This window comes from Carcharhinus amblyrhynchos, chromosome 24 (assembly GCF_965287045.1).
Source record: "Carcharhinus amblyrhynchos chromosome 24, sCarAmb.v2.hapA, whole genome shotgun sequence".
Classification (NCBI taxonomy): domain Eukaryota; kingdom Metazoa; phylum Chordata; class Chondrichthyes; order Carcharhiniformes; family Carcharhinidae; genus Carcharhinus; species Carcharhinus amblyrhynchos.
The window spans coordinates 16,335,577-16,355,123 of record NC_137347.1 but is presented as its reverse complement, the minus strand read 5'-3'; the positions used below and the strand labels follow the sequence as shown (position 1 = coordinate 16,355,123).

Here is a 19,547-nt window from a genome sequence, read left to right as displayed (position 1 = left end):
AATTTCCTGATAAATATAATGGTGTTTGAACACCATTAAACCAAATCAAAAATGACATTATTCAAGATTATTATACCATATAAATACCGTTGAATGCCTCTTGTTTCCAAGTTTCTCCCATGATCATTCCACATCAGAATATTCCCAGAGAATTATTTTGCAATTGTTTCATATAAACAAATGGAATTATCTGGTGAAATCTGGTAACATAAAGCATGATGTGGAGATGCCAGCGTTGGACTGGGGTAAACGCAGTAAGAAGTTTCACAACACCAGGTTAAAGTCCAACAGGTTTATTTAGTAGCAAATGTAAAGCACAGACCAGAGATGCCTACATCTGGTGACACCAATCCTCTCAAACTGTAAACGTGGACTTTCAGCAGCTATGTGTCCCTTTCTCTTTCAGTTCCTAACCCCTCGGCCACATGCGTTACAAGAAAGCTATTCAACTCTTCATGATTCCCTTAAATATTCAATAGACGATATTCCTTGCTTATTCCCAGCTGACTGAATTTTGATCAAAGCATTGTATTAATCCCCATTGGACAGACCTTCCTTTTACTTTTAAAATATTCAGATACTGTGCAAGAGCCAAACAGGTCCCCGGCATCTGAAGATGAGCAGCGAATTGGTTACTCTGCCTTCTGTTTCTCTCTGTCTCTTCGCCACACATAGAGAAGCAGCAGCAGTAAGCCAAGGCAGACACTCGCTGGTATGCATTTGTAAAGAGGCTTCTTCGACACCAGCAGAAAATAGATGGCACCTGCAGAGTCATAAACAAAGGCAGTTAAATACTTTAGTCTCTGCCTTTTACAATGGTCACAGCTTTCTCCTGAAGAGACAGAAACTATTTCAATAGCCTATATCAAGGGATGGTGGCTTGCCCAAGGAAAATTCCAACATTCAAAACCGTGTGCATTATTTTGCTTCTAGAGTTTGCTTTCCTTCTCTTTTGAAATTGTCGATTCAGACTGGAGTGTGGTCGACTTTCCTGTTACCTCTCCGTGATCCTTCATGCCCAAACTGTGAGTTCGCAGATGACATTAGTGTGAAAGACAACACAACACATGCACTTTACAGTAAGATTCACTCGGGGTGTGAACCCAGCTTGATATTTTCCTCTTCAGCCCAGAAGTCAAACAGTACCCCAGCTGAGATAATTCTTGAACAGCACTGACGTCACTTGACAGTTGGATTTAACAATCCCAATGTGTTGAAGGAGAATTAGGGCAAAAGCACCTTTAGACAGACTCCTCCTAAACTTGGGGAAGCTTTCTGTTGTATGGCATTCACTACTCTTTCACATTTCCTTTTTAGAGTATGAACTTTTATATGTTGTTAAAGGTGAAAATACATTTTGAAAAATGATGTCTCTCGAATTGGACATTTAGGACTTCAGAACAAGTAGTTCTCAATCAAAAAAACAACGCACCCAGCGATTCCCACATAAAAGACATGTTCTACAAAGTATGAATAGGAGGATTTCTGTTGAAATGATTAAGTAGTCTCGCCATGTTCAGTCTGATCAATGATACACAAGGGGAAGGTTCATATTGTGGAAGTAGAATCCTGACAAATCATAGAATCCCTACAGTGCAGAAAGGGACCATTCAGCCCATCGAGCCTGCATTGACAACAACCTCACCCTATCCCTGTAACCCCATGTATTTTCCCTGCTAATCCCTCTGACACTAAGAAGCAATTTACCACGGCCAAACAACCTAACCTGCACATCTTTGGATAGTAGGAGGAAACCCACGCAGACACAGGGAGGAAGGGCAGAACCCTTAAGAGGGATCTATGTGTACAGATACACAGGTCACTGAAAGTGGCAACACAGGTGGAGAAGGTAGTCAAGAAGGCACACGGCAAGCTTGACTTCATCGGCCAGGGCATGGAGTGTAAAAATTGGCAAGTCATGTTGCAGCTTTATGGAACCTTAGTCAGGCCGCACTTAGAATATAGTGTTCAATTCTGGTCACCACACTACCAGAAGGATGTGAAGGCTTTGGAGAGGGTACAGAAAAAATTCAGTAGGATGTTGCCTGGTTTGGAGGGCATTTGCTATGAGGGGAGGTTGGAGAAACTTGGTTTGTTCTCACTGGAATGACAGAGGTTGTGGAGTGACCTGATAGAAGTCTACAAGATTATGAGGGGCAGGGTGGAAGAGTCAATTACTAGGGGACATAGGTTTAAGGTTTAAACGAGATGTACGAGGCAATTGTTTTACACAGTGGATGGTGGATGCCTGGAACTTGCTGCCGGGGGAGGTAGTGGAAGCAAATATGATAGTGACGTTTAAGGGGAATCCTTACCAATACATGAATAGGATGGGAATAGAGAGATACGGTCCTTGGAAGAGTGGGAGTTTTAGTTCAGTTGGGCAGCATGGTTGGTGCAGGCTTAAAGGGCTGAAGAGCCTGTTCTCTGCTGTAATTTTCTTTGTTTTTTGTTCTTTTGTTAATGTGCAAATTCCACGCAGACTGTCACCCAAGGTCAGAATCAAACCTTGGTTCCTGGTACTGTGTGCCATCGTGCCACCCTGAGGATGGGTCAGGATTCCACCCACCCTGGTGGATTAACCCAAACTGACCAATTACCTGGGATCAGGGTCATTTGACTAATGTTGACAGGTTCCTAGTCGGAGTTCTGCTTCAGTTGGAGAGGCCGAGCTGAGGGAGAAAGGAAAATCACTGCAGTGCGTTAGCCACAATGCACTGGGACCAGCTGTCCTCTGTAGAATAGTGTATTTGCTTTTAAATTGTTGGTTGGTTGCTACATTTGATCCAACTCCCTACGAGCCCATTAAAATTTAAATTCCACTTTCACATTCCATACCAAACCTGAGTGTCAAGAACCAATGTAAGCACTCAGAGCTTATAACTGGCTGTGTATCATCTAGAATGTTATATATTCCCAATTTCTTTTGATGGTGCTCATCATACTTTGGTAGATCTATTCTGCCACTTCCACCCCAAAATAATTGACAGTGGCAAGGAGAATGGGTTGATGGTGAATCTCCAAAGGTTTCTTCAGCCCTCTCCTCTAGGGTGACATGTAGAACTGGCACAAGTTCTGGCCCTAGTATTGGAAAGCTGAATCATGCAGGAAAGGGAAGACCATGCCGAGGTAAACTTTTGATATCAGGACATTGGGCACAAGTTCAAACTGGCAAAAGGCTGAGGTCACAAAGTCTTCTTACAGATTCACCAAACACATGCAGATGAACTCCAGCAAAGTCAACAGAAGCTGGAAACAGAAAGTAACGTTGGAGATGTAAAGAGTTAAGATGGAAGATGTGCCTTCCTTACATTTCTTGGCACCCGTTTTGGGAGAGCCTATTAATTATTTACACCCCATTGATGCCAGTTGAGAATTCTGCCCCTTATGCCCTCTAAGTAAGAAAACCATTGACTTGCATCTACATTTTACGCAAAGGATCAGTATCTTGTGAGTTTGGATAGTGGTGGAGGTCTCATCAGCAACAACACATAATGTTTAAGTCGTAAATTGATTATATACCTTCATTACAGAGAAAAAAGGATAGATCTGCAGACATGATTGCCCAGTAACAATCCTTGTTTTGTGATGTTTGATTATTTCAGGTCAGGTGGAACTTCATATGGTTTGCAGGGAGCAGAACTTGGAAACTAATCAAGGCTCTGGCACCTAAACACTCTCCATCAGCTTTTGCACAAAAGTTTGCAGAACCTGGCATCAGTTTGGTAGCATTAAGTTTAGTGCCCCACCCCACCACCCCCCCCCACCCCCCGCCCACCCCATCCAGGCAGTCTGGGGAGGTCTACTGGTACAGTGGCTAATGTCCTTACCTCTGAGCCAAGAGCTCTGGGTTTGAGTCCCAGACCCCAGTAGTTGATGGTACATTGGAAGGATTCGCAGATTGATAATTAAACTGTTTAGCTGCGGGAGGGGTTCGCTAGTCGAAAGAAGAACGAGAGGTGATCAAATTCCAAAAAGGCCACAATAATTCGCAAGACAAAACCTGTGCTGTCTAATCAGCCCTAGCCTTATTAAAAATGCTGGCTATGTTACTGGGGTGAAATAGGATTTGCTTTTTTGTGCTCTCAGCCAAACCATCAAGTTTATGTCGCAGTTTATGAGGGTATCCTTTCCAGTTAACAAAAAATGCTTCAAAAATCCAAACTGAACTCAGTCCCCTTCTGCCACCACTCTATAGTTCTCTTGAAATGAAATAAAAATTGTGGGTGACACAGGCTTTAAAATACCTAATAGTTTTTTTAAATTTAATTGGTCATTTTTCAGGAATGATGTTACCATGCATAGAACATAGAACAGTACAGCGCAGTACAGGCCCTTCGGCTTACGATGTTGCGCCGACCAGTGGAACGAATCTAACCCAAACTATTCCAGCATTGCAACAATTAGCACAGAGAAGAGCCAATAAAGGCAGCTGGAACTGCAACTACAATTATCAGAATTAATCAGACCTGTTTAAGAATTCATCTCCCAGTTTGAAGTACAAATTTGCTTCGGTACTGATTAGCCCCATGAAACACAAGTAAAAAGGCAGGAAATTCATTGCTGGCAAGCACAGGCGATGGAAATTTCTACCGGATTTGTCCTCCTCTTGAAATGGGATGAAGATGACTAAGTTCAGAGGCCACTTCTCCCATGGTACATTGAAGTAGACAACCCACTTGCCATTCACCTAAAGTGTGCATGCACACCATTTGGTTACTAGAGCACTCTAAGTTGACGTGTATCATCATTGGTTTCCCTTCCAATAAGGGACCTCCCCCTCGAAAATATGACCATTATGGCATCACACATTGCCAAACCCTCATTAACACAGAAACCACATGAAAAGCTTTCCTAGAATTCATCCCCCCTCTAGGCTACTCCTCTAGTGAACGACTGCCAAAAAAATCTTAGTCTGTCTAATAGTCTTAAGAAATTCAAAGTCATAATTAGGATGGGCAAAAAGACAAATTAGAACAAAATTGCTATAATTTTCCTGGGAATTAATTCCATTCAGAGGTTTACAATGTTTTATATTTTTCATGCAATTTTTTTATTTGCTTTTTAAAATGCAGGATTATACAGTAAGCACAGCATGCAGCACAAAGAGACCTTTACAGAGCGAAAGGATAAAACGGAGGTGATCCCACTTAAGTCAGTCCACAGATCAGTAAAACACATTAGAAAGCAAGGTATTACTGTCTTTTACAATGAGAGTATTTGAACTCTATAAGGAAGGTATTCCATTTCTTAGCAGAAAGGAAACAAGCATTGGCGGCAAGAAAATCAGTTCAGGCAATTAAGATTGTGAACTGTAAACACAAAAAGCAGACTATGGTTTGAACACACGTACCATTGCAATTATTAAAACTGTATTGAAATTAACATCATTCACAACCCTCCCCCACCCCCCCACTGCACAAAGTGGAACGTTTACAGTAAAACGTGTGTTCACTCCATCTTGACACAGCCCAAGGATTTCTTATCACAGCACAGTGCAGCCAACTGTATGTTAACTTCCATTTACACTTAAATATCCCCATTCTCCCTCCTCCCCATTCCTCACTCCCATCAACCCCACCCCCAGTTTCAAACAGGAGACATAATCCACCTTAGTGTCAAACTGGCCACATAATCAACTGTCTAATGAACACAATGGCATTTCAACACACAAAACAAGCCTGTGTTTATGTAGCGCCTTTTTCCTGACCTCAGGATATCCTTTGCAGCTATTCAAGTATTTTTTTTAAGGGTAATCACTGTTGGAATGTAGGAAATGCAGTAGTCAATTTGTGCACAGAAAGCTCCCACAACCTGCATCATGAGAGTGACTGGAGAATCTCCTATAATGATGTCGGTTGAGGGAGTAATATTGAGTGGGGAAGTGAAGGGAACTCCCCTGCTCTTCTTTCAAACAGTGCCAAGGGATCTACTATGTCCACCTATGAGGACAGACAGAGTTTTGGTTCAGCCTCTAATCTGACAGTGCAGCATGCCCGCAGTAGGGCACTGAAATATCAGCCTTGAACACAGATCTCTGACGTGGGCCAATTAACACAACTGTCTGACTCAAAAAATGCAGAAGGAGTCTACCCGCTGAGCCATGGCTGACACCAGTCATAGAAAAATGACACAAAAACAAAAAATAGATCACACCCAAGAACCTTACAGTGCCTAGAAATGCTTCTGCCTGTTCCCAGTTTTCAAATTCTTACCAAGTTCATCCCATGTTAAACAATTGACAGGAAATCATTTGAAAATGTTTGACAGAAAGTTGGATTTACTGTAGATCAAACGTGCCTATATCTGGTTATTTCAATCCTGCCAGTCAAATTATAAGCTAAGACATTCAGATTCTGAATGTCCTTGCCTCTTTCAACCCCCCACCCCATCTATTCCTGCATTTTAGCTGCTTTTTCCTAGCTAATCTTCTGAACTCAATGTATTAATCCCCTTCAGTAGGCATGTTGCATATATTCTCCTTTTACTTTTCTCTCTATGGTGGTCAGGTACTATGCATGATCCAAACTGGTCCCTCATGCCTTGAACTAGTTGGTTACTCTTTCTTCTGTTTCTTTCTGTCTTGTTCCCAGACATATAGGAGTAGCATCAGTAAGCCAAGAGCACAGGCAGATGGCAAGCACAAATAAAGTTCTTCGTTTAGGATCAGGAAGGAGTACAGCTCACCTGCAGAGTCATAAACAAAGACAATTAAATACACTATTGTCTACCTTTTCCAAAGCTCACAGCTTTCACTGGAAAAGTACTCTGACTTTAAATACAGGAACTCATAAAGGACCATTCACTGAAAATAACATCTTAACATCTTAAGCAAAGCTTAATGTTTTGTTTATAGGCTTTCTCTCCTCCTCTGTCTCATGGGGCAGCACGGTGGCACAGTGGTTAGCACTGCTGCCTCACAGCGTCAGGGACCCGGGTTCAATTCCAGCCTCGGGTCACTGTCTATGTAAAATTTGCACTTTCTGCCTGTGTCTGCACAGGTTTCCCACAACACTCCAAAGATGTGTGGGTTATGTTGATTGAACACGCTAGATTGACCCTAGTGTCAGAGGGACTTGCAGTGTAAATGTGTGGGGTTACGGGAATAGGACCTGGATAGGATTGTGGTCAGTATACTCGATGGGCCAAATGGCCTCCTGCAATGCTGTAGGGGTTCTATATTTGGGGATGATCCACAGGTCTAACAACTTTCTTGTTACCAGACTCATTCTTTGTGCCAAAATTAGATCATAGCACAGTGGCACAGTGGTTAGCACTGCTGCCTTACAGTGTCATGGTTTGATTCCGGTCTTGGCTGACTGTGTGGAGTTTGTACATTTAAATTTTGGTGTCACAAGTAAACTTACCTTAATATTGCAATGAAGTTACTGTGAAAATCCCCTAGTTGCCACACTCCGGTACCTGTTCTGGCACATGGAGGGAGAGTTTAGCATGGTTAATGCACCTAACCAGCAAGTTTTTCGAATGCGAGAGGAAACTGGAGCATCAGAAGGAAATTCACGTAGACACGGGGAGAACATGCAGACTCATCGTCATAGAGATATACTGCATGAAAACAGGCTCAGCCGCACAGTCCAAGCCTGGAATTGAACCTAAGTCCCTGGCATGGTGAGGCAGCAGTGCTAACCACTGTCTGCATGGGTTTCCTCCTGGCGCTCCAGTTTCCTCCCACAGTCCAAAGGTGTGTGGGTTAGATGGACTGGCCATGCTAAATTGCCTGTTAGTGTCCCAAGATATGTAGGTTGGGGGATTAGAGGAGTAAGTATGTGGGGTTACCAGGATAGAGTCTGGGTAAGATGCTCTATTGGAGAGGCTGTGCAGGCTGGATGGTCTGAACGGCCTGCTTCTGCACTGTAGGATGGCACAGTGGCACAATGGTTAGCACTGCTGCCTCACAGCACTGGGGACCTAGGTTCGATTCCTGGCTTTGGTCACTGTCTGTGTGGAGTTTGCACGTTCTCCCTGTGTCTGCGTGGGTTTCCTCCGGGTGCTCTGACTTCCTCCCACAGTCCGAAAGACATGCTGGTTAGGTGCACTGGCCATGCCAAATTCTCCCTCAGTGTACCTGAACAGGTGCTGGAATGTGGTGACTAGGCGATTTTCACAGTAACTTCATTGCAGTGTTAATGTAAGCCTACTTGCGACAGTAATAAATAAAGGCCATCACCTCCCAGTCTGTATTTTTAAAAATGTTAGGAAAGAGGACAGAAAAAGAATAAAAATATTCTTTTAGTGGGAATTTAAGCAGAAAGGTCTTCTGTTGCATAATGAAAAATCCTGCATGCTACTGAGCCCCTCAAAAAAGAACACAGGCATGGTGCACCTTAAAACAAAAGCGGGCAGAGAGAGTAACATCAGTTCTAGTGATAAACTTGGCATCCAGCCCTTTTTCCAGAGTCATCTCTGGCTGAGTCATTCTGACACTTGCTTTTCCTGTGTAGATGAAATTATAGAGAAATAATGCTTCAAAGATATCGGACCACTGCTCATTGCATTAAATCAGAATCATGTAGAGTCTGGAGATCCCCTTCGAGAATCAGGTTACATCCTGCACACAAAATATCTCACACTTCTTGCGTTCTTTCATTGTAGATGCAAGATATAGACAGCTAGCGCCAGATAAGAGGCTAGATTTATGAGAATAGTGAAAAGTGGATTTTCATTGAGAAAATGGCCAAGCAGAAGTATGAAAAATATGGAGAGGCAATAATTAGTTAAACTCAGAGGGGATTTAGCACTGAAACAACAAGCAGACAGAACTCGGTAACCATTTAAGGACAGCGGGATGCCCTTTGGGATGAAGTCGTATCTCTTAATGCTTATGATAACAGGACCTCAGGAGACCTGCTTCAGCAGAGTGAGAATTTGAAATAGGTTTTGAACTGACGAGGGATTTAGTTTGGATACTGAAATCTTGTCAAAAGCTGCCGTTGAAGAGTTTGAAGAGCTAATCCCAACCTCATAAATCATACCAACAACATCCCACCACCCTTCTGATCTATTCTATTGGGTGCCAGCGGGCAACTCAATGAGTGGACGACTTTGAACTGGATCATCAGCTTTGTTCAATAAAGTAACAAACAACCTCCTTATTAAATATTTATTTATAACCTGCTAACTGGTGCACGGATTTACAAAAGAAGCAATTTTATGCAATATGATTCTGTTATTCAGCACGGCATCAATAAAAAAAAGCCAATCTTGCCACAACTGCAATAATCACTCAGCAAAACTTCACAAGTAGCTAACAAATTACTCAACCTTAACCAGCACTACCAAACAGATTAAACTGGTCATTCATCTCACTGCTGTTTCACCATTGTTCACCTTTGCCAGTCTTTGCCAACTCAACTGTGAATTCATTGTAAATGTACCTTATTAGTCGTGAAGGACTTAAGTTCTTCCACAGAACTATAGAATAGAATCATTAAATCCCTACAGTGCAGAATTAGGTCATTCTGCCCATCAGGTCTGTACTGACTCTCTGACAGAGGATCCCACTCAGGCCCTATCCCCGGAACCCCGCATATTTACCCCATTAAACCCCCTAAACCCACACATCTTGGGACACTAAGGGGCAATTTAGCCCAGCCAATTCACCGAACCTGCACATCTCTGGACTGTGGAAGGAAACTGCAGCACCCAGAGGAAACCCATGCAGACATGGGGAGAACATTCAAACCTCACACGGTCATCCAAGGCAGGAATTGAACCTGGGTCCCTGGCGCAGTGAGGCAACAGTGCTAAACACTGTGCCAGCATGCCACCCAGAATCTAAATGAAAAAAAATGCTATACAAATGCACATTCCTGCTTTTGTTGTGATCCCAGCTGATGTTACTACTAGACAGTCAGGTCCCAGAGCTGAACCTGACACGATCAGGGATGAATAGTTACAGCACTCTGCCAATTGTCTGTGAAATTTGAGCTAACGTCATTAGCGATAAAAATCTGAGAAAGTCTCTACATTGCAGAAGGAGGCCATTTGACCCACTGAGTCCACATCAACTCTTTGATGGAGCACCTTATTCAGGCCCAAGCCCTGCACCATTCCCTTAACCCCACACATTTACCCCGCTAATACTCCTAACCAACACATCTTGGAACACTAAGGGGCAATTTAATGCGGCCAATCCACCTAACTTGCACATCTTACATGGGTTTCCTCCGGGTACTCCGGTTTCCTCCCACAGTCCAAAGATGTGCGGGTTTGGTTGATTGGCCATGCTAAGAAATTGCCCCTTAGTGTCCAGGGAAGCATAGATTAGAGGGATTAGTGAGTGTAATATGTAGCGATATGGGGGTCGGGCCTGGGAGGGATTGTTTTCAGTGCAGACTTGATGGGCCGAAGGGCCTCTCTCTGCACTGTAGGGTTCTATGATTCTATGATCCTTGGACTGTGGGAGGAAACTGCAGCACCCGGAGGAAACCCACGCTGACATGGGGAGAACGTGCAATCTCCACACAGACAGTGACCCGAGACTGGATTCGAACTCGGATCCCTGCGCTGTGGGGCAGCAGTGCTAACCACTGTGCCACCATGCCAGCTTTGCATGTAAGCCCTTCGCAGGCAACTGGAACTGTTACACAAAATACATCGCTTAATAATATTTTTGGGTAGGGGCCGTGTTTAGTGCTTCAATACATTTTTTTTTAATGGTCAAAAGTAAAAGGGTAATTGAAACGAGCTCTGTGGTGACTGAAGGTTTGGTCAACCAGTTTGAAGGAGGGTCAGAAAGAATGAGGCAGATTGAGAGCATAGAGTTCCAGAACTTAAGGCCTACTAGACATTGTCAATGGTAGGGTGAAGGGATGCAGACTAGATACAGGGAGAATGTTTTCCCTGGTTGAAGCATTCAGAACTAGGGGACACTGGCGTAAGATACAGAGTAACCATTTAGGACTCAGGTGAGGGAAGATTTCTTCATTCAAAGCGTGGCAAACCTGTTGAATTCTCTATCACAGAAGCTTGTGGAGGCCAAGTGTCACTAAACATGTTCAAGAAAGAAATAAGATTTTTGTTTAGACTTTAATGTCATCAGAGGGTATGTGGAGAAAGTAGGAGTATGGTATTGAGATCAAAGATCAGCCATGATCATATTGAATGGTGCAACAGGCTCAAAGGGCCGAATGGTCTACTCCTGCTTCTAGTTGCTATGTACGGAGCTCAAGAGGTTAGAGTTGAAAGAAAAAAGTGTCTGAAAAATAAGTGATAGTGAAATGCGAAGTCATGACAGGATTGGAATGAAAGCTTTAAACTTGAGACACTGCAAAACTAGGAATCAAAGTGGTCAGATGTGATTTGATTTATTATTGTCACATGTATTAGTATACAGTGAAATGTATTGTTTCTTGCATTCCACACAGACAAGCATAGCATTCATAAAAAGGAGAGAGTGCAGAATGTGATGTTACAGTCATAGCTAGGGTGTAGAGAAAGATCAACTTAGTGCAAGGTAGATCCCTTCAAAAATCTGACGGCAGCAGGGAAGAAGCTGTTCTTGAATCGGTTGGTATGTGACCTTAGACTTTTGTATCTTTTTCCCGATGTAAGAAGATGGGAGAGAGAATGTCCGGGGTGCATGGGGTCCTTAATCTTGCTGGCTTCTTTGCCAAAGCAGTGGGAAGTGTAGACAGAGTCAATGGATGGGAGGCTGGTTTGACTTGGCTTCATTCACTACCCTTTGTAATTTCTTGTGGTCTTGGGCAGAGCAGGAGCCATACCAAGCTGTGATACAACAAGAAAGGTTGCTTACTATTGAGCAACTGTAGAAATTGGTGAGAGAAGTTGCTAAATTTCCTTAATCTCCTGAGAAAGTAGAAAGTTGGTGGACTCTCTTCACTCTAGTGTCAGCATGGAGGGACCAGGTAGTTGGTGATCTGGACCACTAAAAACTCTTGACCATTTCTACTTTGTTCCTATTGATGTAGATAGAGGCATATCCTCCACTAAGCTTTCTGAAGACAATGTCTACCTTCTTCATTTTGTTGATATTAAGGGAAAGATTATTGTTGTTGCAACAATTTACCAGTTTCTCTATCTCTTTCCTCTACTGAGCCTTGTCATTGTCTGAGTTCCAACCCACAAAGGTGGTGTCAGCAAACTTGAAAATCGAGTTGGAGGGGAACTTGGTCACAGTCAAAGGTGTAGTAGTGCAGTAGGGGGCTGAGGACATAACCTTGCAAAGCATTTGGAGGGGGTGTTGTTGCCTATCCTTACTGACTGTGGTCTGTGGGTTAGGAGATCTGGGATCCAGTTACAGGGGGAGGAGCTGAGCCCCAAGCCATGAAGTTTGGAGATGAGCCTCTTAGGAATGATGGTGTTGAAGGCTGACCTATGAATAGGAGTCTGACATGGATGCCTTTGTTATCTTGGTGTTCCAGGGAGATGGTGTCTGCTGTGGACCTGTTGCAGCAGTAGGCAAACTGTAGTAAACCAGTCAGGGGCCAGGAGGCAAAACTGGGCGATCAACAGTTTAGCAGGAATGGGATTGTATGATTTCATGGACAAGGTGAACTCAGTGAGGGTCTGAGGGGAGAAATGAAAAAACAATTCAGTTTCAGGGTAGGGCAGAGGCAACCTCGGGAGAGAGTAACTTAATGGGCTAAAGGGAAGAGAGTAATGCACTGAAGGGAACTGAATGGGTAGTAAGTTGAATGTTGGTGACAAGAAAGACCATATGCTTCCTGTAGTTGAAAACAAGGTTGGAAGATGTGAGGCAGTTAAGGACACAGCTGCTGGCACAAAAAAAGAGCTTGGCATTACAATACCTTTATTTTCAGAGTGATTTTGGAGTACCGAGCAAATTTGGCAGAAAGGTCTAGTGGTGCTTGATGTACCCTAGTCAGATCTTGCTATGGATGGTTGAACCTGTTATGCACTGGATACACTCATTTAAGCCCCTTGAATTTACACAGTAAAAATAGGTGGGGCAGCATGGTGGCACAGTGGTTAGCACTGCTGCCTCACAGTGCCAGGGATTCAGGTTTGATTGTAACCTCGGTTGAATGTGGGGAGTTTGCATGCTCCCCCCGTGTCTGCGTGGGTTTCCTCCAGGCACACCAGTTTTCTCCCAAATATGTGCAGATTAAGTGGACTGGCTGTGCTAAATTGCCCCTTAGTGTCCAAAAATGTGTAGGTTAGGTGGATTAGCAGGGTGAATACGGCATTAGGGCCTGGGTAAGATGCTCTGTCAAGAAAGTCAGAATAGATTTGACAAACAGAATGTGGTTGTGAGGTTTCATGAACAAGGTGAACTCAGCGAGGGTCTGAGGGGAGATAGGAGAAATAAGACTGCACTATAGAGATTTTAGATAGGGATCACACCAAGTTGAATAATAAGGCTGAAAGCGAGCTAAGGTTTTAATGCAAAGGAAGTGTAGGTGGAACGTTGGCACAGTGGTTCGCACTGCTGTTTCACAGCACCAGGGATCTGGGTTTGATTCCCAGCTTGGGTTATTGTCTGCGTGGGCTTCCTCCGGGTGCTCCAGTTTCCTCCCACATTCTGAAAGATGTGCTGGTTAGGTGCATTGATGCGAACAGGCACTGGAGTGTGGCAACTAGAGGCATTTCACAGTAACTTCATTGTCGTGTTAATATAAGCCTTACTTGCGACTAATAAGTAAAATTTACTTTACTTTAGGTGGGGTTTGCTTGAGCACATCAACAATTGTGGCACTATTATGGTGGTAAGGAAGTTAGGACTTTGCAAAAGCAGTGCTATGTAACTTATAGGAGAGTTGATTTCCCAGGAGATGTGTGGTGAGGAACACAGGCAGCGTTTGTTGTAAGTGGCCTGGTGGAAGGTGGTGTTGGAGTGTTTCTCCTTTATTGTTGCAGAAACAAAGCACGGTGTAAAACAGAGTTGCTCCAAAACTCCTCAGCATCACACCAGTTATTGGCCAGGATTTTACCAGCTCACCCTGCTGAACAATGGGCGGAGCGAGATAGTAAAATCGCGCGAGAGCCGAGAAATTAGAATCACGCCCAATTTCGCAGCTCTCACCACCTTACAAGAGCCAGATTTCCAGTGGGGTCCGCCTCTCACCGGAAATAGGCAAATTCCATGAACGGGGAACATTTGTGTTTGCCTCACCAGTAGAACTGGAGGCTATTCAGGCCACCCGGGGAGGGTGAGAGTAATAGGGGAGGTGCCCCTTGGGCAGTGCGAGCCTGGCACAAAGGTAATGCCCACTGGGCACCTTGGCACTGCCCACAGGGCAGTACCGGGGCAGGGACTATGGGGTGGGGGGGGCATATGGAGCAGGGATTTTAGGGAAGGGGTTTATAGCAGGCCCATGGGCGGAGCCTGAACAGGAAACTCAATTGCAGGGGTTGGGGGGGCTGTTGGCCTCTGCCTGTGATTGGATTCGGGGGGTGGGGGCCCTCTACCAAACTGCAGGCGATCAGATTGGGGGAGGTGCGGGGGGGCGGCTGACTGTGCACTGCGATCGTTGCGGGGTGGTGCAATCGGTCTGGGCAGCAGGGGCTGTATTTCGGGCACTGTGGGGCTCGCGATCGTCTGCAGACCCCGCAATTGCGGGGGGAGGAATTTGTTGAGGATGTCTGCAACAGCAGGGGCCTGACAGCTCTCTTTCTCTCTCTCTGTTTGTCAGCGTTATGTAAGAGCACACCTCATATGTACGGGTCAGACAAATCTTTACACTCTTTGGGCCATAGGGTGATTGTCCAGATCCATGATCCCATCAACATCCACTCAATGCATCAATCTAAGGAACTCTTATTTAATTCTTCAGAGCTCCAGATGGTTTGCATGGCTGGGTTTCTTTGGTGCCTAGCACCAGCCCCCTCAGTGCCTTATGAAGGTCGGCAAGCTTCAACTCGTTCAACATGCCAGCTGCCAATACTAACCCTTCCAGGGTTAAGTTATGGTGGGAGAAAAGGGGAATTTTAGTTTCTGTGTCCCTATGAAAGAACCTCAATGCTGAGGTTCTTTGTATTAAGGTCAGTATGTACTGTTTAAAACATGTAAAACTTAGTTACCCAATACTTGGGTGAGTTCACCGCCAGATTGTTAGTAAGGTCACTAATTGGCAGTCAGTATATCGAAATTGGGTGATTGGGGGAATTAAATCCGTCATTATTCCCTGTCCTGATTAGGAAGTGTTGCCGGGCAGAGATTGGGGTCAGTGGTACAAAAGCAAAATATTGCAGGTTGTGGAAATTGGGAGTAAAAGCAGAAATTGCTGGAACTGCAGCATCCGCGGTGGGAGAAACCGATTTAAAATTTCAGGTCGGTGACCTTTTGTCAGAACTGAATGAAAGATCACAGACCTGAAACTGTGGGGTGATGATTCTCTGCCCTCCCCTCAGCACTTTTCCCGGTGGCAGGAGGCGACATGCAGTTCAAGGGGTCTTCCGGTTCGCAGCGGTCAATGGCAATTGCCACTGAAGCCACCCCACGCCTCTGGGTAACCTGCGGCAGGGGGGATGCACCACCGGCAGGACCAGAGAATTCCACCTGCTGGAACGATCGGAGAATTCTGGTCATTGTTTATCTCTCCACAGTTGCTGCCCAACCTGCTCAGCATTTCCTACCTTTCTATTTCTCAGGTCAGGATCAGACTCCGTTTAACTAAATATTCATCCATTCGAGCTCAGGAAATTGGGGCAAAGAACTAAAGGGGCTGTCAGTACTGATGGATCAGCCACCCAGCCTTACGGTGCAGATATCTCATTTACACAGAGGGATAGATAGAGTGGACGTGGAGAGACTATTTCCTCGGGTGGATGTGGCTGTTACTAGGGGGCATAACTATAAGGTTCATGGTGGGAGATATAGGAGGGATGTCTGAGGTAGATTCTTCACTCAGAGAGTGGTTGGGGTGTGGAATAGACTGCCTACTGTGATAGTGGAGTCAGACACTTTAGGAAGTTTCAAACGGTTATTGGATAGGCACCTGGAGCACACCAGAATTATAGGGAGTGGGATAGCTTGATCTTGGGATTGGACATAGTTTGGCACAACACTGAGGGCCGAAGGACCTGTACTGTGCTGTAATGTTCTACGTACACACATTATGGGCATTTCTCAGCGGGTACAGACTGTGTTTCCAGAAAGATTCGCTCACCTCTGCAATTTTGGTAAGGCAAGACACACAAGTGTTACATCCCTCACGTACTTTCCGTTTATGCTGGGTTTTTACTTCAGTGATGAGAACTGCTTTAAAACTTGCAGATCTTTTCAACAACAAAAACCACAATTAAAAAACTTTCATCTCCCCAGCCTCCGGCACTGGCCAGTTACAAGAATACTTGGAATCGGCAAAGTAAACAGCAATTTCCTACACACAGTAAATAAAACCAACAGCTTACATTTTATTTCACAACATCCATGATAAACATCGTGTTGAAATTCTCCATCACCTCATCAGCTTTCTCTTTAACGAATGTGAAATCATTTTTCACCTTAAATGTAGAGTGGATGGAGGATTGCTTGATTTACATCATTTGATTGTATATCTGGTCTCATGAATCTTATCTGATTTTAATCAGAATAGAATAGAATATCCCTATGGTGCAGAATGAGGCCATTCAACCCATTGAGCTTGCACTGACAACAACTCTACCCAGTCCTTATTCCATCCATAACTCCCATGTATTTACCCTGCTAATCCCCCTAACATTAAGGGGCAATTTAACATGGCCAACCCACCTAACCCGCACATCTTAGGACTGTGGGAGGAAACCAGAGCACCCAGAGGAAACCCACGCAGACATGAGGAGAATGTGCAAACTCCCAAGACCAGAATTGAACCCAAGTCCCTGGCACTGTGAGGCAGCAGTGCTAACCACTGTGCTACCGTGCTGATGCCCGTTTTGTTCACTGGGTTTATTTACGTTGTTAAAACTGATACCTGGTAAGAAAATCAGACTTAAGATAACCAGCTTCACTACTGTATTGATAAGCTTTTTCACTGACTAATTCCGATCTCTCAAACTACCACTCCCAGTAAAGGACCTATGCCACTCGAATCTGTCTTCAACAGAGGGAGGCAATGGCCTAGTGGTATTATCATTAGACTATAAATCTAGTTTCTGGATTAATCGGTTTCGCCCTCCACAGACAATTAATCCAGAAACTCAGCAAATGTTCTGGTGTTCGATTCCCGCTGCAGGTGGAATTTGAAGTCAATAAAAAATATCTGGAACTAAGAATCTGATGACCATGAAACCATTGTCGATTGTCGGAAAAAAATCATCTGGTTCACTAATGTCCTTTTGGGAAGGAAATCTGCCATCCTCTGGCCTACGTGTGACTCCACAGCCACAGCAATGTGGTTGATTCTCAACTGCCCTGTGAAATGGCCTAGCAATCAACTTGGTTGAATCAGCATTTCAAGAAGGTAGCTCCACAGCACTTTCTCAAAGTCAATAGGAATGGGCTATAAATGCTGGCCAGCAAGCGACTCCAGAAATGGATTCTTCTGACATTCAGGAACCAAAGAAGTTGGCCTGCTAGAATACTTTCCTTTGAGCACCATCCATTATCATGAAGATAATGCCTTGCAATGTAGCTCCTTTGATGGCTCAGTTGGTTAATGCAATGCCCGAGCCGGGAAGTAGAAATATTCCTGGTTTAATCCAAAACTGGGTTTAGTTTTCAGATCTCTGACACACCCTACAAATGGCTTCATTGAACAAAGAAAGTACAGCTCCGGAACAGGCTCTTTGGCCCGCCGAGCCCGTGCCGATAATGATGTCCTAACTAAAACTAAAATAAAACTCCCTCCTTACTCATGTACCCATCCAGATGCTTCTTAATTGTTGCCAGCGTGCCTGTTTCCACCACGTCCTCTGGCAGCATGTTCCAGGCACACACCTCTCTCTGTGTGAAAAACTTCCCCTGCACGTCTCCCTTATATTTCCCCTCCCTCATCTTGAACCTGTGCCCCCTTGTAACTGACACTTCCACCCTGGAGAAAAGCCTCTGACTATCCATCCTTTCTATTGCCTCTCATAATGTGTAAACCTCTGTCAGGTCTCCCTCTGTCTTTCCAGTGAAAACAATCCTAGTTTTTTCTATCTCTCCTCATAGCCAACACTCTCAAGACCAGGCAACATCCTGATAAATCTTCTCTCCGAAGTTTCCACATCCTTCTGACAGTGTGGTGACCAGAACTGCCAAGGCTTCTGTCCCTGACTGATATCCTCCAGCCTTACAAATGGAGAATGTCCCTTGGGAAATGACTCAGAGGGCTGCACAGAATCGTACACCAGTGCGAGTCAGCATCCTCACCCGGTGCAGAGGGGGGCAGGGAAGGTGGAGGACCTCCTCGTGAACCTGCTCCTGGGCCTAGCCAAATAAGCTATAAACAGGTCCAGGCAGCAGGCAACCGAAGGGGTCATCCAGCCCCAACTGTCTGCCCCTCTACCGCGGCTATATCTGCAGCCGTGCTGGGTGTCCCTGGAGAGAGAGCTGGCAGCATCCGAGGGAACCATCAAAGCCTTCCATGCCCACCAGAGACAGGGCTGTGTAATCAACCCCCTGAATCACATTTTAATTTAATGTTTTAGGTTTCCTTTCTGCTTTGTCTTTTGTCTTGAGCAGCTCTCTTCTTGATTTGTCCCAGAGTTTAATTTAGTTTATGTGATTGGCCAAAAAGAAGCGACCTAAAGAGGGCAAGGGTGGGATTAGATTAAAGATTTAATACCACGCAGTTCATTAAGGCCTTGTTGCCAATCACTAAAAGTATATGGTCATGGTAGAAAGGGAAAAAGAAAGTATTTTTATTCTTTAGTGGTGTTGGTTGCTGAGTAAATATTGGCCAGGACAGTGTGGAGAACTGCCCTTCTCTTCTTCGAAAAAGCCGTGCTATCATTTATGTCCACTCAAGAGAACAGCTTGGTTTAACATCTCCAGCGAGATTTTACGACCTCGCTTGGACAAGTTCATAAAATCCCGCCCAAAGCCAACGGAGAATTCTGTTCCGAGCTGCGGTAAAACTCTGGCCCTTATCTGGAAGATGGCACCTCCAACAGTGCAGCACCCCCTCACACTGCACTCTAGAGTGGGACTTGAACCAGGGGTGCTGGCTCAGAGGTGGGGGTGTTACAACTGAGACATGGCCAACACTGTAGCGACAGAGAGCAGACAGTGAAGCAGCAATACAGCCACAGTGCAGTACTGATGTCTATCTCCTCACCAGCAGACAGGTTATTTTCATATCAGACAGGCCTGGCCAGGTGGGTGGGTGCTCAAACTTCAAAATGTACACAAGATTTTTAAGAACTATTGCTGCAGGTCAACTACAGGGCACTGCAAGGGCAGTACAGTGAGTGTGAGTGGGCGTCTGTCTACGTTTTCAGGATCGAAACGTGCGATATACAATTGCAACATCATCAGAAGCCACTCAGGCTATATTTCTCACAGGAAACACAGCACAGAGCAAACTGGGCTAACTGTTATCCTGTGGTTCAACTGAAAACTGTCACACACGCTGTCACTAGAGGTTTGCACGAACAGTCCGCAGTCCCTTTTAGACAGTCAACACTGTTTAATCATT

The 19,547-nt window shown here is 44.7% G+C and overlaps 1 protein-coding gene across 2 annotated transcripts in view; it reads right to left on the bottom strand.

The window, feature by feature from the left end:
• Positions 1–215: 215 nt before the first annotated feature.
• The window catches only part of LOC145357966 (transmembrane protein 35B-like), a 56,627-nt gene continuing 37,295 nt past the window's right edge, over positions 216–19,547 (bottom strand). Inside the window, exon 3 of one of the 2 annotated variants that reach the window (XM_080211599.1) lies at positions 216–763. In XM_080211599.1, coding sequence (XP_080067725.1) covers positions 633–763 — 131 coding nt within the window. In that variant the 3' untranslated portion in view covers positions 216–632. Of the gene's footprint in view, positions 764–5,600; positions 6,688–19,547 lie in introns of those variants that run through there. The other variant, XM_080211600.1, reaches the window with a different exon arrangement.